The sequence below is a fragment of the Protopterus annectens genome, chromosome 12.part0, assembly GCF_019279795.1.
Source record: "Protopterus annectens isolate FY-2018-M chromosome 12.part0, PAN1.0, whole genome shotgun sequence".
In the NCBI taxonomy this organism is placed as follows: Eukaryota; Metazoa; Chordata; order Ceratodontiformes; family Protopteridae; genus Protopterus; species Protopterus annectens.
The window spans coordinates 798,105,560-798,130,279 of NC_056746.1; the positions used below are offsets into that span (position 1 = coordinate 798,105,560).

The 24,720-nt window shown below is 36.7% G+C and overlaps 1 protein-coding gene across 9 annotated transcripts in view; it reads right to left on the reverse strand.

The window, feature by feature from the left end:
- The window catches only part of KIAA1217 (KIAA1217 ortholog), a 2,251,763-nt gene that overhangs the window by 369,012 nt on the left and 1,858,031 nt on the right, over positions 1–24,720 (reverse strand). For all 9 annotated transcript variants that reach the window (XM_044089846.1, XM_044089843.1, XM_044089841.1 and 6 more), the window contains one exon: positions 9,368–10,194. In XM_044089846.1, the coding sequence (XP_043945781.1) occupies positions 9,368–10,194 (827 nt within the window). The remainder of the gene's footprint in view (positions 1–9,367; positions 10,195–24,720) is intronic.

Genomic DNA, 24,720 nt, shown 5'->3' on the forward strand with positions numbered 1-24,720 from the left:
TGATAGACTCAAAAGTTTTTACCATCCCTGGTAAACATGGATCAAACAAGTTTTATAATTAATAGAACTTCCTAGGATAACATCAAAAGAACAATAACATTAATTGAATCAGTGAAAATCTTAAAGAATAATTTAACTCTAGTTAGTTTAGATATCAACTGTGCTTTCGACTCAGTTAATTGGGAATATCTTTTTATTTTATTGAAGGAGTTAAACTTCGCTAATAGCTTTATTTATCTTATTACTCAATTATATAATGGAAGTCAAGCCTACATAAAAATTGGTACAAATGTATCCCAGAACATACCTATTGCAAAAGGGACCAGGCATGGTTGCCCTTTATCTACTCTTTTGTTCATGTTAATTATGGAACCTTGGGCAAACTTAAGAGATAACAATAGTATACAAGGTTATGGATTAAAATTTAATGAAACATCAAAAATCCAAATGTTTGCTGATGATGTATTGATAAATCGCTCTTGGTGGTACTAATCACACCTTATAAGAATTGTTCAAAAACATGGATATATTTCAAAAAGGTTCTGATCTTAATTTTAATAACAATAAAACTCAAATTCTTCTAATAGGCTCAAAAAGTTATAATATACAAGTTGAATATAAACATATATACCTCAATCTCAACAAATAGCATATTTGGGTATAACTAAAACAACTAATATTAAAGACATTTTACACCTAAATTATAGTAAAAGTTTAACAGCTATAGAGACTCTAATAAGCAAATGGAACATAATTCTATTCACAATGGATGAAAAACTTTCCATTATAAAGATGATCTTGCTTCCAAAAATATTATGCACAATACAATCTATTTCTATTCCCCCTACAAGCTCTTTTATTACAAAATTTAACACACTGATTAAAAATAAATTATGGCATCCAATAAAGCCTAGAATTGCATTATCCTATCATATGTACAGTTAGGAAAATGGAGGCATATCTTTACCAAATCTAGAAATGTCGTCAATCTAATCAGTAATTAAAACAATTGTTTATCTTGTAGATGGAGAGTATTTAGAAAAGTGGAAAGACATTATATTAAATTTATCCCAAAATACCAAAAAATAAAGGTAATATCCATCTATCAAAGCTAGTAAATAATTCACTTATATGGAATTTAAGAGATTACTTTTCCAATTATTACACTCAAATGTTTAAATCTACTTATGTAACTTTAATTCTAAAGGCCTTTAAATACTATGTGTTTAGGTTTTGAATCTTTGAGAATTGGTTGTTTCTCATCTTTCCTATTGCCTATATGGGTCTATATTAGAACATCAAAGTTTCAAAACTTCGAATGTTCTAATATCGACCCGTATTCAGCGAAAGCTGAAAACATCGAACATACAGAATAGCAAATTTTTTCCTAGATAAAGAATATTCGCTGTTCAAAAACACATTCACACAACACAAGCACACCAAACAGCAATCCACACACATACACCTAAAATCTTACACCTAACCCTACACTAAACTATACACACACCACTAACTATTCACTTACCTTAACCCAAACCCTAACCCTAAGGTTTGTCACTATTGCGCACTCACCTCACCCGCACCCTAACCCTAACTCACCTACCCCACCCTAACCCCCACATCCATACAATCACACACTTACCTGACCCGCACCCTAACCCTCACATCCACACAATCGTACATATACCTAACTCACACCCTAATCGTAACTAACCTAACCCGCACTCAATTGCACCCTTACCTAAACCCGACCCGTAACTTTCCACCACAGCACTGAAAATACCGAAGCAACAGAAATGGACAACCAAATTCTTTCCCTAGGAAAAAATTTGGTTTTCTGTTTCTTCGATATTTTCAGCTTTCACTGAATAGGGGTCGATATTAGAACATTCGAAGTTTTGAAACTTCGATGTTCTAATATAGATCCGTCTATACACAAGAGATAATTCTGTCTACAGACTATTCTGAAATGTTACTATTTAAGCAAAAACAATTAATGTTTTGGCATCAAATGATAAATAAAAATGAGGCAAAATCTATTACTGCTCTTGTAGATGAATATAATCTTAACATTTTACTTTGGTTAGATTTGCAAGAGTTTAGAAAATATATTCTAGATAAACTAGTTTTAATTCCCTCAAATGCTAAGAATTCAATACCCAAACTTATCCAATATTTGATTTTATATACTCATAATAATTTACCAGTTAAAAATAGTATATCATATATTTATAGAGTAATTAAACAAGATCTAGATGTATATTCAGATAGCTATTGGAATACATTTTCTGTAATCAATAATTTTATTCCCTCAGAAAAAGACAAAATTAATTTCCTTCGGTCAGCCAGTAAAATCACTTCTTCTCTTAAATGGAGAATCTTCACATGAAGATTTTGACATAAATCTTTTCTCACTCCACAAAAAAATGAGTAAGATAATTAAACAAGATATTGTTTGCTGGAGATGTAATACAGAAACAAACACTGACTGGAACTATATATTTTATGATTGTGCGTTATTAAAGAAATTTTGGGAAGAAGTTAAAATTTTTTAATAGGCAATTTTTACAGACAATTTTGTGCTTGCCAAATCACTTGTATTACTCAACACACCTGTTCTAGACTGTATAAATAAAAGCAAATATTATTTGTTCTGGTCTATATTGTCCATTGCCAGGAAAACAATTACAAAAAACTGGAAGTCCTCATCTGTTCCCTCATCTAAAGAATTTAAAGGTCTTCTCTTGGAAATATCCAAGTTAGAAATGTTGACTATTAAATTTAAATCTATGAGGAATACAAATATTACAAATGAGAAAACATACATGAACTATTAGTTAAAGAACTGGATAAATGATTAATGCAGTAATCTTTCTTTTTTATCCTTTTTCCCTTATCTTTTTTTTTTTGCAAAAATATTAACTTAACTGATCTTGTTGTTTGAAATATAGTGAACATCACTGTATATAGTTTTTTTATTATAGTTATTGTATTCATATTTCTCTTTTTAAATACTGTAATTCAAAAACATTTTTTGTTCAATCTTTTTCAAAATATTTGTTCATTACAATAATGTTTTCAATAAAGCTGTTTTTTAAAAAAAGAACACATGATCTAAAAATCGAATTGAATTACACATTCAAAACATAATTTTAATGGAAGCCAAGCTTACAATTAAATCAGTAGCAGGCAAAGGAATTGGAGCTACAGAGGAAATCAAGGCACAGTACAATAATTTTTAGTGACTGGCCAAAGAAAACATCTAAAACTATGTCAAACTCTTCAACAACCCCCTCAAAGTGCAAACTTTTGCTTATTGAAAGCCAAATGGAGTTTAACAAAACAAAATAATATTTCAAACACTCATTCTGTAAATAGCAATCATAACAAGTATTTTACAACAGTAATCATGTTCTACTACTAAAACACTTCACAGTGGTGCAGGCAGAAAAGCAAATTGGAAGACTCTGCTTAAATAAAGTGTGTATCCTTCTTCTTTAAAAGCATATAAAAACAAAATGCCACCATAGCACAACACTTGAAAATGAAAACAGTTATTCTGAAAATACATTTGTTAACAGTTGCATTGGACATAATAAATACAGATGAAAACAACTTCAAGCTAGCAAAGTAAAACACTATCAGTAAAAAGAAGAAAATCACAGAATCACGAGTGTTACGTATATGCAGATTTCTGCAGTTCAGTGGTAATGACCTAGTTCAACATAGACTGCAACTTTGACAATATGGAGCACTTACAGTTGGGAGCCCAGGCTGGGAACTAGAAAGGGCAACATAGACTTCAGGTGCACAAATTACATATTCCAGGATCCAGTTTTACTTTATGGTATAATTTTTTAAAACTATAATTCACACAGATGCCTTGATAAATAAATCTCTTGATATGTAGCTGTAACAACTAAATGGCATGGTTCACCAATTGTGTCACCAATTAGACAAAACATGCTTGGTTTCTTCTTAATGTACATCAGAACAACAGCAGCAGTGCAAATATGGTTCAATAAGTAAACCACATCCACTTAAAAGGCACTGAGAGGGGATCAAGTATTACTCATGATATTACAGTGCATTTCTTAATGAACAGATCCTTATATGTGGCTGTCTAGCACTAAAATCCATTCTACACCAATAGCTTCCCAGTTATCATTGCTATCCAGTGACCAAAAACTCCTGCCTGTCTACAGATGTAGCAAATCTGTTGGGCATTGTCTGTTCTCGTACAAGATTGCTAAGGTCTGAAACTCCTCATCTGTATTCATCATCAAAACCACTCTGAAAGAATGCCTAGCTAAAATCTGGTTCTGTTTTTGCTCAAAACCAGGATAAACTAGATCCCTAAATGTGAACAAGTACCATTTCATTCCTTATACCTCCTTACTCTCCCTTCTTCACTTGCTTCATTACTTCTATCAAATCCTCTTCCCTGACTCTCTCTCTAAAGATATCACAAGCCTGTTTTCCCCTCACTTCATATTGCAATTCCTGGTTGTATTAGACTAACTTACCTTTAATTTCTCTATAAACTGTCTAAAATGTCTGTAAATATTAAATGACTGTCATGTAACTTGCACTGATTCCTAACCAAATGTTTTTATATTATGTCTAATTTGTTACAATTATTTAATTGCAGATTTTTTTTTATTTTTGAAGATTGCAAAATTATTGTTCTCAAAATGTTTTGTAAGAATTTGGAGCTTTTCTCCCTGGGCCTTCACTGACAGTGGCCTTCTATCTAGTCAGACTTTACCAGTAATCAATTGTCAATAAATAAATATATAAATAAATATATACACATGCACACACACATGCGTGCGGGTTTATATGCCTACATCAAATTTCCAAAAACTCGAAATATATATAAAAAAATTCTATGTGCATCTATGAGGGGAAAAGGGTAAATCACCCTTTGAAGTAGTTCTATGTAGATAACGGTACAGTGGGGACTGGGAAATTTATCCTTTTCTCCATTGTAGTGTAATCTCAGAGTTGGCATATATAATTTGCAGGGGGTGTGTGGTATGTAGCCCCTCTGCAAAACACATAGATTTGCTTTTTTTTTGTATTCTGAGCTTCCAAAAACTCGATCATATAGTCTCAACCATATGAATTCCGAGTATCCAATGAAGTCATATAAACCCATATAAATATCTATCTATATATATATATATATATATATATATATATATATATATATATATATATATATATATATATCTATCTATCTATATGGGTCTACTGTATAAGTTCAAAAATACACTTCTTTGAACTCACACAGTAGACCCTGGGTTACGCGAAAGTGCACTTAATCGAAAGTGCACTTTTGCGAAACCCGCTTCAGCGAACGGGCTACGTACTGATGTTTAGTGCAGTAGTTATGGACGTTAGGGCATGGGTCATGGTAAGGGGGTAGCTAGTAGGGCTATCCCCTTACCATGACCTGCGCCCTAACCCTAAGGTCTGTGACTACCGCACCACAGTGGAGGATAGCCTGTCCTCCACTGTGGTGCGGTAGTCACTGACCTTAGGGTTAGGGCGCGGGTCATGGTAAGGGATAGCTAGTAGGGCTATCCCCTTACCATGACCCATGCCCTAACCCTAAGGTCCATAACTACCGCACCACAGTGGTGGACATAGCACGTTTTCCTGCTGTCCTCCACTGTGGTGCGATCCGTTTGTAGAAGCTGAGTTCGCAAAAGTGCACTTTCGAATAAGTGCACTTTCACATAACTGAGCGGTCTACTGCTCTTTTTTGAATAAGTGGTATTCGATGAAAAGCAATAGACCCATATATATATATATATATATATATATATATATATATATATATATATAACCAACTTGAAGATTTCAGTATCTTAGAGTAAATTAATTAATTTTTTTTTGACAAAACCCAATTATTTTCTTTCCTCCAAGATGTGGCAAGTACTTTGTCTAGAATATGTGTGTCACTGAAGGGCTTTCATGAAAGCAGGACTTTGTAAAGGGCACTTCAACAAGTTGTCATGCTTTAAATAATATTTTGTGATTGTAGTAATAATTGCCTTTCACTGGGTAGCCGAAATATCTTGACTTTGCCTGACTTTTTACAACTCAGAAGCTGGTTGCTACAGTGTATTCTAGAAACACATTTTATGCCTTACAGACTGACACTGACTGATTTTGGTACAATTAAATACATTTGAACGTGGAAAAAATGCTCCATTAAGCCATCCATGTTTTATATAACATTTGCATGATGTGATAAATTATATAAAATGGGCATTCTGCATTCTTAAACAGAAAATTAATTTTCAAGGAGTGCCTGAAGAAAGGCAAGTGTGGCTATTAATGGCTTGAAATCTGAATGCTGTGACCAATTTTTTCTAGTAGCTGCAATTTTTGCCCACTTAGCTGTCTTCTGCCTGCACTTTTCTGCTTTGAATTTAACAGATATCAGCAAGCAGAAAATCAGCAGTTCTAGAAGTGAGTAAAGCAGCAGAAACACTTACCAATATTAGCTGCTGTGAAACAAAGTATGGTGAAGACTGAGAGCTCATGAAATGCTTGTGCATATATATGTGTGGTGTGTGTCTGTATACCTAAGTGTGCTGGTGCTGCAGTAAGGTAAGGTAAGGTGATACTGTCAGCAATGAACTGAAGCACATGCTTAATGAAGACTTTATTTATATGTTCATTCATTTGACCAAAATCAGATATCTGAGGGTACAGTCAACATGTGTGTGTGTGTGTGTGTGTGTGTGTGTGTGTGTGTGTGTGTGTAGGGTGAGTTGCAATAGTTTTCAGTGTGCATCTGACAGCACTGACCTAAAATATATTACTCAGGGTATTACGCATTTATTCACTCTTTTGATCACAGACAAATTTCTGAGCCTTATACAATCTATAAACTAGTTACAACTGTTGTGTCTGTACATGTGCATGTGAGAAACAGACAGAGTAGATATGATTGTGGAGACATTACTTACCTGCCATTTATGTTTGGATGTAAAATATTTCTTTCAAGAATAAATGCTTATTGTATACCAATCTTCAGACATGGAGCAGATGAACAATTTTAAATCAACAATGTAAAACAAATATATATATATATATATATATATATATATATATATATATATATATATATGTATCCATCTTATATAGACATATATATATATATATATATATATATATATATATGTATATATACATACATACACACACACGTACACAAACATATACATATCTGTGTGCATGCATATATCATAGCTATACATACATATTATTTAACACTGAAGCAGCTCCTCTTTGAGGAGGGAAACTTGGTTTGCGTTTCTATATTCCACGAAGCATGATTTGTATATTAAAAGTTAATTAAAACTTATGCTTGGTTGCTGTACATATTTTGTCTTTCTTTATAACATATACATGCATCCTGCTTGTTGCTTTATTGATTGTGTGTCTAATATCTGTATATATATATATATATATATATATATATATATATATATATATATATATACACACACACACACACACACACACACACACACACATACATACACACACAAACACACATATATAGGTAGCTATAAACACTAGTAAAACAAATACAAAACAACTTAACAGATGGCTAATTTTCTAAACGCCTGTAGAATCAGAACTCACAGCACCCCTGGGCAGTCTGTTATTTCCTAATAGTACCCACACTGTGGGGTATTATTGTTAGAATGAAGGCTATACCAGGCAAAAAATTCTTACAAAGCTACTTCAGCTTTGTATTATTATAGTACCTCACAGGATGTGCAGTAGCATGTCCCTCTGTCAAGTAGTCATCGACGTCTTAGTAAACTTTATTAATATTCATACAGATGGTGGCATGAATATTCATTGTCTATTTATAGTTTACCCTTTTCCTCAATGTAGTGCAATCTCTGAGTTGGTATATTTAATTTGTGGGGAGTTGGGGTGCAGGGGGCTTCCCCCCTGCACAAATGAAGGAAAAAAAATACTTGCAGTTATAGTGCTGTTTCTTTCGCATTCCTTACTCAAACAAGTTATTGTTTACTCATAGCAAAGTCTCTAGTGGCAACTGTCAAGTTTCATTGCAAAGAATTAATACATTTAAAAAGGATACATTGATTCCATTTACTGTATGCATGATCAACAGTGAATGTATGCATGACATCTAGGGTTACCACCTGTCCCACTTTGCGAGGCACAGTCCCAGTTTTGGGCAGTTGTGTCCTGACAAAAAATTGTAAAAATGGCAAATGTCCTGAGATTTTAGGACAAAATTATTTCCTATATTTTATGTAATACTTGCATAAAACAGTTATTCTGTATCTAAAATACCTAAATGTTATAAGAAACAGAATAAGCAACTAAAATGCTACAAGAATAAGCTTTTATTTAGGCAAAAAAGTTAAGTTCTATCCTTTGTACTGACCGTGGGCATGTGTCTGCATGTAAAATCTGATGTTTGTACCAAAAATGTCCCACTTTGGCCATTTGAAAAGGTGGCAGCCCTACATGACATCACACTTAAATCTGCATGGCTGTCAATCTTGCATGTTTTTCATACAACACACCTCGTTCACCTGTCAATCATGTAGACCACACCCACATATACAAAGAACACCCTGTGATGTACAACGCTAATACAAAGCCAATTCTTCACTTTTGACCTTACATATACACACACACACACACACACACACACACACACACACACACACACACACACACACACACAGAGATAGATACCAAAACACAACTTATAATCACAATATGAAAAAAATATTTACAACAATTTGATAAGGTACAGAACAGATTCAGTAGATGTTGCCACAGATGTCATCCTGAAGAATAAAAAAAGGGCACGACTTACATGATGACTGAAAATGATGACCTCAGAACTGCTCAGTGCCACCTGAAGTCAGCCAGTTATTTTTCATAGAAGCAGCACACACACAATAACCTAACTGATAAACCACTAACAAGTGTACTAGATGTGCAAATGATACACTCAAAATATACCAATGTGTTGGCACTTTCTGAGAAATTTACATGCAAGGTTCTGCTATTTCTGACTTATGGAATTGTCAAGTCACAGTTGAATCAATAAAACATTCATTAGAAAATATGATGTTTCCCTACTATGGTAATAAATTATATACAAATCACAGTATATAAGACACCCTGTTTTCAGACATGTTATAGGTCTTATAATCTGTCTTTTATTTGCTCTAACAAAGTTCTCACTTTTTTTTTTTAAATACAAATTAAAAAAGAAAAAATACACCAAATAACAATTGTTTTATCATAATAGGGAAGTAAAAACATGATTTGTTCAATGTAGTCTTACCTTGTCTGTGTATCTTCCTGTGCTGTGGCAACAGTATAACCTACTGATTTGTCAACAACATCAGTGAGAACAGGTGAAGCATTAGTGTTCCGTGTTTTAGTAACTGTTGTTTCCATAACCAAGGAGGCCACAGGGTCCTTCTTATACACCTGATGAACAGGAGACAATTGGTCTGGTGGCAAAGTATGAGAATGAGGCACATGGGTACTGTGGGAATGAACATCTACAACCCTCATGTCTGTCACTCTGTGCGGAGAGCTGGGAGGGGTTTTAGAACCCAAAGTAGGTAAATGGCTGTCAACATACTTTCTGCTCCTTTGTCTGTACAAAGCCTGTTCCATGTTTTCAGTTTGCATAGCAGCATTGGGGTAAGCATTTGGTGGTCTCATGGTATTACGGTGATAGGTTATGAGGTGGTCGGGCACATCACCAGTGTATCCAGAGTGTGAAGACGCCATACTCATTCGTCCATCAATAAACATGTAAGGATCAGCATAAAGGCCTTCATTCCGCATCATTGCAACATTTTTGTTTGTCAAATCCTCATCTGGTTTTACATCTCTTCTCTCCAAAATGGCACTTGGGCTTGGTGATATTGATCTTGAACTTGGAACACTAGAGACTCTCTCTCTGGGCATAGTTCCATTCCCTGGTAAGATCATAGGTCGTCCTCCACCGAATGGGATTCGGGATGGAGAAGGAGGCACAGAATGGGAAATCACTGCCTGAGGTGGCATATGTGGAACTGAATGTGGAGGTGGTGGGCCAGAGCCCTGACGATGTGTGTAAGGTCCTTCACGGCTTGTGTAAACTACTTCTCTTTGCATCTGAAAAAACAGAAAAAAGATGTATATACTTTAGACCAAGGTTTTTCATTTTGCAAAAACAAGATGTACTTGTACATAGTTATTACACATTGTTTCTGAAGACGTATTCAAATATCATTGCTTTGCAGTCCTGCATACCTCCATCATACACAGTATTACAGTTCACCACCAAACAAGAGGGCTAGACAAATATGCAAAATAAAGTAGCAATACCATTGATCAAATGTAAAAGAAACAGCTTTAATAACAGCACAGTTACAGACATGTACAAGGAATTAAATCAAAACAATTTCAGGCAAACACATTCAATGCCAGAGAAGGTGCTGCTTCTCTTCATTAACTCAATATGCTGCTGCACTGATAAATGATTTCTGGAGGTACACATAACAGGATAGTACTGTATGGCAGGCAGACAAAGGTTCATGGCTAGGATTCAGACAGAGCCATTGCAAGGTGACCCTTTGCTACAAATATTTGTGATACATAAGAGAATGGTAAATAGATATAGTTAAGATGTTATCCATAGTGCACGAAGAAATAAACTCTGAACACACTTACAGTTACTTAATTTTGGAACCCTGTTGGCTTGTAAACTCCAGGCAGAGCTGAAGAATGATCTACATGGATCACTTCTCTAATAAAGTCAACAAATAAATGCATTTCTTTACCCCATCCTTACCTACACAAACTATATATATATATATATATATATATACACACACACACACACACACACACACACACACACACACACACACACACACACATATACATATACTGATAATAGGCTTATTAGGAAATAGTGTCTGCTACTTTAATAATAGAATCCAATAATGTGTGTGAACCTTTGTGGATGCCACATTTATCTGTAATCTCTGTTTTAAGCATTGTTTCAGGTTTATAGGTTCATAGGCTGTTACTAGGCTAACAATTACTAGGGCCCTTACAAGCCTAGTCACTCACCCCAAACCATTTAGTTCCCAGAGTATCATGGGTGTCTTTGGGGGCATGTTAGTAGAGATGTAACTTAGGATTTGTAGAGGGAGTGTTAGAATAATACTTTTCTTATTGATGGCCTCTGCCCATTATGGATATGGGGGCCACACTGGAGAAAAAATATGATTTCCCATCCAATTGTCAAGGTTTTGTTTGAATAGGGTCATGGATGATGGGGAGCCTACTCCATAGTGTGGGGTTCCTTTGGGTCACATATCAGTTTGTCAATCATGTTCTATTTATATCACAAGCGAGTTCAGATCCATGTAGGTAGTGTTTCTGGTGCTACTCATTTTGTGCATGTGAAACACATCCAGCAGGGCTGGGTCTGAGGAAGCCCTGTAAGCTGCAAAGCTGCTCCCTCAACAGCCTGTAGGAGATTGACTACCTGTTATTTTAACATTTTGGGCTCAACCTGAAAATGGTCCATTGTGATCAGTGTTTTATCCCAGTTAGCAAATGAAAAATAAATAAAATGCTACCACACAGGGGAATGCCATTTAATATTTTGCTATGCTATACAGCTCTTCATTAAAAGTTAATAAGTCTTAAGACCAAACCAGTGCCTGAAGAAAACATTTATTTTATCACATATGCACTCTGTTAAGATGCGACTGACACATACTTCGCTGTTGCTTGCCTTATACAGGTCATTCATTTCACAGTGGTTAAAAGGCCCACTTTACTGTGAAAGAAAATATGTGAAATATAATCACCCCCTGTAAAAGAGAGCTATAGTTACAAAACAAAACAACAAAACTGCAGACCTCACCCTGAATCAAAAAGGTCTGATAGCATGAGTGACCCAAGCAAACCACTTCCTTCTGTTCTAAGATTAAACTATTGAGTACACTTTTCTCTACTACTCTGATAGTAAATCCACCAGTCATACAACTTCTCCATACAGTTTTCTTCTCTCATTTCTTTTCTTATTGCTGAATGACTCTGACCTCATATTCCTGTTTCCAGCTTTTGCATGTAGGCCTATTCTACATAACTATTAGCAGTATGCATGAACTGTAAATGGATCAAAAGGTCATATCAGTTCACTTTACTGATCGCTGTACTGAATTTTTGGGTCTGATGACATTTTCATGTGCAGAAATGAAAATGACACAAAAACACACCCTAAGCCAGAAGTTCTGTCAGGTTGTGTTCATTGTTAAAAAGGCCCAGAGTAAATAATATCCGAGTTTCCTGGTTCTGATCATATATGCATCACTAACCTTGCTGCTTGGCAAAGGTATCAAACCTAAGATTTTACCAATTAGAATAACTGCAAGTAAGGGTGCATAAAACAGGCACGAGGAACCTGGAATTTATCAGAGAAAATTGTAAAAGGCACCAAAGTAATGGGATCGAATAACTAGAGAGGGAAAAGTAATAGAAAGGGATGAGGCCAAGCGGAATTTTGGACTGCAAGTTAGACAATGTCTTCCAAACCAGGGACTGACAATACAATACGAGTATAGCGTAAAGGAGAAGAGACTGCGAAGTCAAATATCAACTATCTTAGAATTTTTAGTTAAGACTACAAAAGAAGCAGCTGTTGAAAAGGGGTAATTAGTAGGACATATAAAATATTGTATGCTAACAAAAAGAATCAACCTGTAGGTAAGAAAAGATTGGGAGGAGAGACTGGAAAGGCAACTTAGAAAGTAACTAGGCGAGGACATCTGTATGGCTCCTAAGCATGCAAATAAGTCCTGAAGGTATAAGATTTTTGCTTAGAAGTGTTTGCAAAGGTCATTTTATATCCCAAGCAAACTTCAATTTTCCTCAAGTAGAAGGCAAATGCTGGGTGTGTAATGGGAAAGGCAGAGAATTGGGAATTTGTGTTCTGGGATTGTAATGAGTTTGCAGATTTTACAACATTCCCTACAGAATGTTTTGTCAGAAATGTTGGGGGAACAAATCTTTTTTAAGGAAATGCTTCCATTGAGCAGGGGACAAAGGCTGAAATGCCTACAAACAGTAAAGCCTTACTAACAAAAGCAATTACTACAAAATGGAGGTCAAGATCTAGACCCACTGCAACTGAAGTACTGAATATTGTACAGGAAATAAATTAATTGGAGGTGGGAGTCTTGAAAAAAGGAAAAGGGTAAATTATATAAAGTAGTAACCAGATTCTGTGTGAACAAACATACAGAATAATGTCAGGATGAGGACGACTGTGGTTTTAAAGGAAAGAAGGAAACGAACAAAGTATGTAATGATGTGAATGCTAATTGTGAAAATGAAAGCATATATTTCATAAAAAATATTACTATGCTTTGCTTTTTTATATTAATATATGTGGACCTGCTCACTGTTTTAGTTGTGATTTAATAAAGAGTTTATAAAGAATAAAAAACTTGTATTAAAACCATGTAATTTTTCATCCAATCATAAATGAAGTTTGGTAACAAACCAATTTGTCCAGGGATGTCTTCAGGTGGGGGGCTAAGCAGAAGTAGTAAGGGGAATTAAGAGGGGAATGGAAGGAAGCTAGTTGGGATGGGAGGAAAGGGTTAAATTGGAAATTAGGAAGGTAAGGGGGAAATGAGCTAAGCGTAGTGAAGGGCTTAAGGAGTTTTAGGAGAGTAACTGGGTAGAGAATCACATTTTGACGTGAACTTGCCAAGGCAAGTGTTGCATCCAAGATGGCCTGTAGGCATTCCTGTGGAACAGGTAGGCCTTGGATTACTGGTGGGGTTTTCGTTTTAGGCTATAGGTGATCTGTATAAGAAAAATATATATTTTTTCTCTCTCTTTCTTGCAAGGGGAGGGGGTACTGGTGGCTGGTCTTGGCTGTCAATTGGGGTTGGGTTGTTTGTGGCTCATAATCAAGAAAAACTCCATATAGGACAGCAGTGATCAAGAAAGACTCTGTATAGGGCAGTAGTGGCTCTTAGTATTCACGAGTCTCTGGTCCAGTTTGTGGTTCTCGTTTGTGGCTCATGTTGGAGAGGGCACAGTTGAACTGTAGACTGATCCTACCGGTGAGAATGCAAGAATGACTGGGTATGTTTGGGAGGGGGATTGCATTGTCTGCTTTGTCACACATGGATGAATATATAGATAATGATTGAAAACTGGTGAGAATGGAAATGCGATCCATGTTGGAGTGGAGTTTGTGGGGAGACCCGTGCTCTGGTATGGCAGTTTTATTGTGGGCAGTTTCCCTGGCTCTAGTGTCGAAGGTTTGTTGTGAGTGGTTTCCAAGGTTGATGGCATGGTGGTTGGGGTCTTGCCCACACAGATGGCAGGAGCAGACTTGTTTCTGGCCTCAGAGTTGCTTTTTCCATTTGTCTGTTCTTTCGGCGGTTTCCCAGTGCTGCAGGTGCTGTGCTTTAGGGGCAAGGCCACACTACATTAGTTTTCCTGGTGTTGGGGTTCTGGGTCTGCTCCATCCCTCAGACTAGTGGTCATGAGTCGAGGCTCTGGAGCGGGTGGTTTGCTGCTCGGGTGATTGCTGACTTTGAGGATGGGTTTTGGTGCTGGAGTTGCCTGTGGGTGGCAGCTTTCCTGTGCAGGAGTTGGATTTGCATGGTGGTTGGTGCATAATACGTGGTTAATTGATAGTTTATTTTCAAAAGTATTGTGGGAACAGCCTTTGCATAATCCACATCCATTGTCAGGGTATTGTAAAACTAAGTCGAACATGTTTTACAGATAGGAAGTCATTTCATTTTAGCTGTTATGCTCTTGGTAACACCAAATTATTTGTTATTCTGTATTTACTCTGTTTCCACCATGGTACTATCTTAGCAGGAGATTTAGGGATCTTGTAAAAAGAATATGTGGATGGAATAAGGAAAGACAAGGACGATGAGGTGAAAGTGCACTAACAAAGCATGTGATAGACACGCCATCTCAATTACTCTAATTTTCAAGTTATCGATCTATTAGAAAGCATTATATTGTGTCAAGATGAGAATGATTACTATAGGAAGAAAACATGCGGTAGTATCGATTAGATGAACACAACCACCCACTCCCAGACTAAAATTTACACGTTTTGCTGATCCATTTACTTTCATGAACAGTCTTAATGGTGTGTTTTAATTAGTTAAGAATTGAAGCGTATTTGTTTTAATTGTCACATGACCTGGTTAAACAGAATGTTGGGTCTAGAACACTGGTTAGTTAGGCAGTGGTGACACATCTTAGGTTCAGAATTTGTGTTGGAATGATGGAAGGGAAGTTGTTGGCTTGACTCTGCAGCAAATATGTCAAATTTTAACATTACAAAAAAAAAATAAAATAAATAAAGCAAAAAAGATGACTTGGAAGTAATGCTGCTTTGCAGGCAACTCTGCTCTGTTGAAGATAAAAAAAAAAAATGGTTAAGGTGGGTTTGGGCTCCCAGTTGGGTTTGGGGGAAGATTTTGTACTTGTTCTTCGCGGGCTTTCCTGAGGTCTCCAACAGGTGGCATTGGAAGCTGCCATCTTGCTCATTTACAGTAAGATGCTAATGGACGTCGGGGATTGGCATGCTTTGCTGTTTCCTGGCATAGGGGTGCCATTATCATTTCGCTTCACAGACGCAAGTCATTAGAGATTTCTTATTGTTTAGAAAAATGCATGCTGACGTGTAACCTATTGTTCTATTAACTATCCAAGCTAATTAGAGCAATATTTAACAAATGTCTCTGATTTTGAGATTTTTCCCCCCCATTGGTTTTTGATTTATCCAGAATTTTTGAACAAAGAAATTGAGAGGTATGCCTGACATAGACTTAATAAGTTATTTTACTTTCCGTTTGAGTTACAAAATATAATTCTATTCTCAAAATACTGGGGTGGTTTGAAACTGAGTGCACACTGCTTTTAAAATATTGGGACAGTAGCACCGGCTGACAGACCTGTGTGTCTCCTGTCTTATAGTTGGTAAGTTGATACAAATTGGCTGAATCCAATGGTGATATTTCCACAACCTGCAGACATTTACCCTGATGTGGGCACAGCAGGTGTATTTTTACCTGTCATTTCTGATTTACACTAACAGAGCTATTGCAGTTGGCAAAATTTCATTTGACAATGCTTTTACATTTAAGCACTGCAAAAATCAGTAAAATTATCACTAGCTTAACATCCAGAGCAGGCTTAACCTATTATTAAGCATCTTATTTAAAATGATTTAGTTAGGTTACTAGCTCACTGTGATCAACTATAAAAAAGATAAACTATAAAAAATAAAAAAGGTTTAGTTACTAAGTGATGCAGAAATGAGTTAGTATCATTTATAAAACCAGATGTCAATCTACCAATTGGTGAAAAAGCCTTCTCAACAGTGGGTTCAGCAAATCACAATCACATACCTAATGAAACAGGAATGCAGTAAACCATAAAGGGCTTTATGAGAGCACTGACAGACCACATACTTCAAAATGAGACATGTCAATTGTACAGAGACAGTGGTTAAAAACTGGTGCCAAGACTTTAGACATCTGCTTTGCTTGGTGAAAGTTAAGTACTTCAGAGCAAAGAGATGATGTTTTGGGCAAGAATGTGCAATTAGTTCTTGAACAAGCTAAATATATACAGAGTAGTATGTAAATATAGAGCAACAGTATATTGGACGGATTTCGTATGTCTTATGTTTACTCAGACTGATGCCATGCTACTAATTCAACTGAATTTTTCTGAACTTCTTATTCTCATAACTCTGATTATTGTACATACTGTTTAAACGTGTTTCAACACTGTAACTGCTGTATGTTTAAGAGCATAGGTTTGATCACTGTACTGATTATGTTATGTTTACTCCAGGGAACATTGTTGTGGTTGGAAAAGGTAGCTGATCAGCACACCTACCCAGTTGTTGTTGTTGTGTCTTTCGGCTTTTCCTGGTTAGGGGTCGCCACAGCGGAACTCCGGTCCACTAATGATTGGCAGTAGATTTTTTTATGTGCCGAGTTGCCAGCACTGACGCACAACCTTCAACGAAGGTACGCCCATTCACGAATGTCTCCACACAGAAGACGCTCTAGCTGAGAATCAAACATGACAATGTCTTCCTGTGAAGCGACAACGCTACCGCAGCACCACCACTGCAGTCTAGCACACCTACCCAGTTATCAAACAGAAATAAAAGAAAGAAAAATAAATCCATCCTTACAACAGCTAACTCTTCTGCCACAGAAATAAAGAAATCAGTCTTCAATATAGGCAGAGAGCAAAAGTCCCTTCTCTCTCTTAACTACTCTGTATCTCTTCCTAAAAATGGTACATTACATTATAGAAAATAAAAATGCTGGAACTATAACTCTGCAAGTGTGCACTAATAATACCAAACTTAAACAATGCTGTTCCATCACCAGAGCACAGGAAACTGACGGCTTATCCCTGAGTGATCTGGTACATTGCTGCATTTCACAAATAAAATGCTGCTGTAAAGTAACTTTCATGGTGAAGTTCAACAGTGTACTTTCATTCTCACTACTTTGTATGTGCTGAGTTTGTAGTTTAAACTGCTGAGTGCCTAATATCTCGGTGTTATACAGAGATCCCTAAAGCATGTACGATGTCATCTAAGCAAGTCTTACGTTCTTATGGCAGGTGAGACAGGTGTGTGTATCTGTGATTGGGAGGAGTTACAACATCTACGACTACAGTTGCCACATACATGTAGGGTTTACTTACTATTCCCTACAAAAAGTGTGGGTATAAAGTGTCCACAAACTCAGTTGGTGAAGTTGATTGTCTAGTAGTTGGTGCAGTGGGTTAAGGCTGTGAGCTATAGTTCCTTTGATACAGGATTCAAGTCCCTCAGCCTCAGCCCTTGTTGGCTTACTGTGTAACAGTGAGCAAGTCACTTAACCACACATTGCTCCCAGATCTCCCTACCTGCTTAACAAATGGATATTATATTATATTATGCCGTTTTATACTTTACTGTAAATGAATGTACTATTTGGCTGCATTAGAGCATTTTACAATAAATTCCTTGGAAAAAGTAGCAAGTTTCCTGTTTCAATCTGACACCCATTTTTTAACATAACTTAGTTTACATACTGCTGCAATTTCCTAAGTCAGTGCATGCACGAGTACTGTTTGTTTGTGTGTGTGTGTTTGTGTGTGTGTGTGTGTGTGTGTGTGTGTGTGTGTGTGTGTGTGTGTGTGTGTGTGTGTGTGTGTGTGTGTATGTGCACACGCGTGTGTGTGTTTGTGCAGTACCTACAAATGTAGCTGGTATCTGCTACGATTTACTGTACATAACTGTAGTATATTGTTACATTATTCCATTTCTTAAACAAAACATTGTTTTATAGTAACTTTCACCATGTAATGAGCAGTATATTTTCTATCCTACAACCTGCTCAACACATACTTTTAAAAATACGTTATCTGCCTGGATTATGATAAATGCAATCCTGAACAACCTAACTCCGAATCTTATTCGGATTTTTAATTTCAGCATGACTTCACATAAATGTTTAACTTCTGTTTACTAGGAGGCGTTGTGTTTGTGTGTATGCAACCATGGCTGGCAAATATGATTTACTTATCTTCTCTGTGAAATATGTACAGATTCATGAATGTGTGTGACGATGTGTCATGGCTGCACCTACAGCTGCTACATGCAAAGACCCACTGTGTACATTAGCTGTGTTACTTTTTCCTAAAAAAATATGATATTTTGGAAAATAAAAATGACTGGCTGTTCTCAAATCTATGATACAGTCAATCAAAAAGCAGCTATGTAGCCAGATCAGCGTTTTCAAACTGTGGCAAAAAGCTGAGGGGTTTGCTGATATCTATGTTGGATACTCTCAGTTACAACATATTTTCACTCATGACGTACTAAAAAAAATCATAGCTGCCTCACTCTGTGATTAACAAAGCCAATTGCTGTTTGAGAAAATAGCTTGTGCATTACAGAAAAAACAAGACACACTGATTTTACCCATTTTCCCAATGACGTAATGGGTCAGTTACCATGATTACTGAAACAGCTCTTTCACAAAGTATTCGGTTCTAGTGGAAGTTTTGTCTGTTATTTCTTTATGTGTTTCATAAATACTTAGACAACAATTTTATAATTGCACATAAGTGACACCTTCTCGCATATACAGCTTTAAGGTATATAAGGGCTTGGAGATGAGTACTGTTTTTGATTCTATGTATCAACACTCAGTATGCAGAGCAGTGTTCAGCTACAAAAATAAAAGGAAGTCTGAGTCGTTACAAGGAGGGAGATTGCCCATTTAATGATGTATACAAGTATACTTAATTTTATAAAAGAAAATGTGCTGCATACATGTTAATTTTGAGGTCTTTGAAATTCTTTGCACCACTTTACTTTTTAAAGCCCACTATTGCCAGTTTTCTAGGCTGGGGAGCAATCTTCAGCAGTAAAACAAGTTAGCAATCATGGTGAATCACAGCTGATTCATTTTATTAGCTAATGAAACAGAATGTACATCACCATTCTTTTGGTATTGTGTAAATCTCGTGGAGAATCCGCATAAACATATGTTGGCTTATTTAACTTAATATTAGAAATAGTCTGTGCATAGGTATGAGTGTTTATAAATGCATTCTTTCAGTCATATTTCCAGAATCATCCTCTTAAGATTCTATGTGGGACAGACTTTTGCACTTCATGGCAATCAACACTGAGTTTAATAACCAAACTACAACTGCATTTTCAAGATCAGTGCAAGCAAATGTTTAGAATGCCTGTGAACTAAGGTGGAGGTTTATTCAGTCAAACAATAGACCTTTACTAACGTATTTCTAGATAAGAAAGAAATGTTTTCAATTTACTAATGGAACAAACAGTGGCAGCTGCCCCAGTGTGCCACAAAATAAAAAAATAGTGAATACAATAGTGCTAACACTGATTCAGATAAAACAAGGAAATCTAACTATATAATTCAAACAGGCAAAAATAATGTAAATGTTTAATAATAATTATTTGTCAAAGTATGAAAGCAATTTTAAAGAATAACAACAAATAATTGTTTTATCTGATGTAGTATCAATACGGTTTTATTTTCGGTTTAGTAACTATTTCATATGCTGTATAGTAATAAAACATTTTTACTTTTTTGCAGATGGTGTCATTCCTAACCTTGTGGAAGCTCTGCCCCACCGACTTGGGTGAAGCCCTAATAAACTAGAAACACACCTTAAATATCACAATGGTTTAGTCCAGACAACACACAAGATTGCCTAATGCAAGCCGACTCCCCAGCTCAGTGCACCCCAGCCTCAGAAACATAGTAACTGACAAGTCTGGCAGTGTTGCAGGAATGGTGAGGGGTATGAGCATAATGTCACACCTGCAGAACACAAGAACACTGTATTCAGAAATGCCCAGGAGGAAAATATAACAGAGATCAACAAAGCCATCATAGTCTGACATCCCTCATAAGAGCGTGATGAAAATGGACACAGCTAGCTGGCAGTGATGTGCTTCACTTGGCTGCTGTCCATTCAGTTGGCCATATTCTAGTACCCAAGGAAAAGAAAGGACCGTCATCAAAACACCCTCCCCATCAACACACAGGTCTCATATACAACCTTTTTCTGTGTGAGTGCAAGGCATTTCTTGTCACACAGATAAAGCAGTAAAGTGGTATACATGACAGTAGGCAACAGCTTTACAGTAGATGGGTTATAGGTAGCTACGAAATCTTTCTGAGCACACATCACCTAATTACTGAAAAAAGCAGTATATGTTGGACGTAGTTTGTGCCATGCCAAAAAGCAGTGCCGGATATGGAAGAATAAAAGTAACTCAACCAGTCCATATGAAAAATAAAAGTGATTTATTCAAGCAGACAGCTGAAACACAGCTACAACACACCATGACATTGGCAAAGCAGTAATATAATAACAGCTTTCAGTAACAGCTCAATCACCTATTGTGGTATGACTCTTACATATTTAAACCTAGTGTAAATGCACCTTCTTCACAGGATTATGACCACTCCTTAAAGTTAAGCACCCTATCTGAACATATTGTAATTGCATCCTGTCAGTCTGTGTGCCTGAAAAGAACCTAGATGCAAGCTGTTGACAGGATTCAGAGAATTGAATTCTGAAGTGAAACAAATCTGTTTCTTAATCATGTAAATGCTTTTTGTTGACAGGATTCCGGTCATACGTTTGACTGTGCAGCGAAAGAAGCCTGACTAAGCACAGCTTTCCTTCCAAAAATGGCCGACATGCATAAAAATTGGTGAGTGTGTACATGATTCTTACATGACATGGATAGTCAGGAACATTCCCAAAAACACTGACAGTACTGAAGACGAGCCATATAATTCAGAATTAACCAATTATATACTACCAAGACATCATTTTACTGGAACTGAGTCTTACCATGGCTTTTATTTTGTCAGTCTGGATGACATCAAATTTACTGACTAGTATTTGTTCAAAGTCCCCAAAGTTGTGCAATGACTGATGGACAGAATATGTATTAAGACTCCATATTGAAATGATGGCACTCAAAAATGCTGAGTGCCAACACATGGCAAAAAAAGAAAAATGGCACAAGAAGGGCAAATCTTGAACATTGCTGTTTTTCTTTAAACTTCTTTTTTAATGAAGGGGGCAAGCCTCACTGCACCCACACCCTCCTCTCTCTCTCTCTATATATATAGATATATATATATATATATATATATATATATGGGTCTCCTTGACTTCATCGACACGCCGAAACACCGACGCTAAGAAGACCGACATGAGAAGACCGACGAAACAGATGATCGACAATGTGAAATCCCGACAGCCAAAACACCAACATGGGCAACGTGTGAGCGCGAGCGGACAGGTAAGTGTGTGGTAGTGAGGGATTTAGCATTAGGGAGCGGACAGGTAAGTGTGTGCTAGTGAGGGATTTAGCGTTAGGGAGCGGACAGGTAAGTGTGTGCTAGTGAGGGATTTAGCGTTAGGGAGCATACAGGTAAGTGTGAGATAGTGTAGGATTTAGGGTTAGGGTGCGGGAAAGGTGAGTGTGCGGTAGTGACGGACTTTAGGTGTAGTGGCGGGTTAAGTGAGTTAGGGTTAGGGTGCAGGTAGGGTAAGTGTGCGATAGTGATGGAATGTAGGTTTAGTGGCGGGTTAAGTGAGTTAGGGTTAGGGTGCAGGTAGGGTAAGTGTGCAGTAGTGTCGGACCTTAGGGTTAGGGTTTGAGTTAGGGTTAGTGCATGTATAGTTGTGTGTTATGTGTAGTTTACGTTTTGTGTGTCGGTGTTATGGTGTTCGGTTTTGTGCGTTTTTGGTGTTTTGGTGTCGTTTTGAGTGTCGGTGTTGTGATAGGGATCCATATATATATATATATATATATATATATATATATATATATATATATATATATATATATATATATATATATATACACACACACACATACACACACAGACAATCTCTGAGATTGCCATATCTTGGAGAAAAGGGAATATTCTGTCAAGTGTCGACCTTGAATTTAATATATGTTAAGTCTATTTTTTTGGCCAGTCAGTGTCAGGACTTGGGCTAGTGTGGCCTGGCATTTCAGATGATTACCCTTTTGGGCCCAGGATCTCATGACTTCGACCATGCTCACACTGAATGAGTCAGTTTAATGACCAAGCATACTCATTCCACATAAATTCCAACTGCACACTGACGGATTCCCAAAATGGGCAAACAATTTACTAAACATTAAAATGGAAGGTCTGTTTCAGCTTACTACAACATGCTGCACCCAGCATACCACTGACCAGCTTACTTCCATCAGGTATGCCATTCTGGTATATGTCATACAAGTGTGTATGACAACAAAATGTTTCTTTTTGTAGCAGCACTGCACCACATGCATTAATTCCCCTTTGATACACCATCTCTGGTTCCATACTCCTGATCTCTGAACATAATACTTCTGAGGTTGTAAATCCTTGGAGAGCAGCCAAATATATTTATTCTCTTCTTCTTTTTAAGTTCAGAACATTACTGCTTGGAAAGCACTTGAGTGATCACATTTGATCAAAACAATTGCAGTGCCATTCAAGACAATGGAACTGATCAAAACTAGTAGGGGCACGTTCATCATAACCCCCTCCCCCCATGAATTGATATATATTAACAACATTGGCGTGCAACATTGGGATTCATCAGAACAAAGCACAATAGTCTCAAGCAATCTCAGCATTTGCACCAGCATGAGTGAGCAATGGAACCCAGGACAGCCCATTTCCTGATTTTATTTATTGAATTTATTCTTTGTTGACCAGTTTGTCACATTAATCTAATGGCCTGTTTTCAAGAGAGATCCAAGGTGTTACTTACACTACTAGGTAAAAGTTGGCCAGGGCATTGGGGAATTTTCCCTACTCTTTAAATAGATGCTATGGGATATTTTACATCTGCCTGAGCTATCACCAACTCAGGCAGATGGGGTTTTGGTTTAACATCTCATCCAAAGGAGGCCACACTAAGGAATCCAGCACCCCACTTATGGTGTGCTGCAGTGTCACCAATCCATCTACCTGGTGTGGAAATAGAACCCACAGCCTTCTGCACCACAGAGGAGTGGGTTACCTATTGCATCACTGACATTTCTTTTTCTGTGAGCTGGTGTGCAGTTACAGATCAGGGTGACATAGACCTCACATCAGGGGTTCCAGTCTCCTGCAAAATATGTTAAAACTGGCTGCATTTAATTTCATTTTGTGATGGTCATAAGACACAGTGTTATCAGCATAATGGACATTCGTTAGTCAGGCATCAGGAAATCATACTAGTTCCACAACGGAGATAAGGACCAAAGGCAGGGTCTTCTGGTGACCACTTTTCACAATAATTATGGTGAGGATTTCATGACATCAGAAGCCTAACATCAAACTGACCTACAAAGAAGGAGTAGGAGGCGAGTCTTCTGTTTTCTTTAATTAATGAAACTATGTCATGCTTTATCTATTTTTGCACTGAATTACGATATCTACTTTACTAACAAATACCAGAAAAATTTAGAGTTACAAAAGTCTGTGACTTTTTTTGAAGAAATCATGGTTAAAGCCACTGGCAGTTGTTCAAGGCAATTCTGAAAAGGGACATCACTGTTTATTTTTGAATGAAGCAGTTACATCACAAAGGTTTGCAGCTTCATTTAATAACCAGGAAAGCACCACATCTTTATTGTACCATAAAAGTAATTTACACTGGCAATAATTTTTTTGGGGGTGGATAGAAAAATGAACTCTAAAGCTTTAAATTTTTCCCATAAAGATTTATGCACATGTCATCCCTGTATGTACTGTGCATGGAATTATTCAGCTGTACTAAGAACTGACTGAGACATGTTATGTCCTGACTGCTAGACATAGTATAATTCAGACTAGCTTCATTCACTCAGTACACATTGATTAATGCCTTCTATCACCTGTCTAAGCTGTGTACAAACTGTGGAGATTTACCAGGTTGACAAAGAGATTATTCCCACAGTGACACAAAGTTACCAAGTTACTTATTTGTTACATATTTTACAACTTCTGATCTGCAAAAATGTCAAAATTACCCTAGTTACACATTAAATTATATTTATGC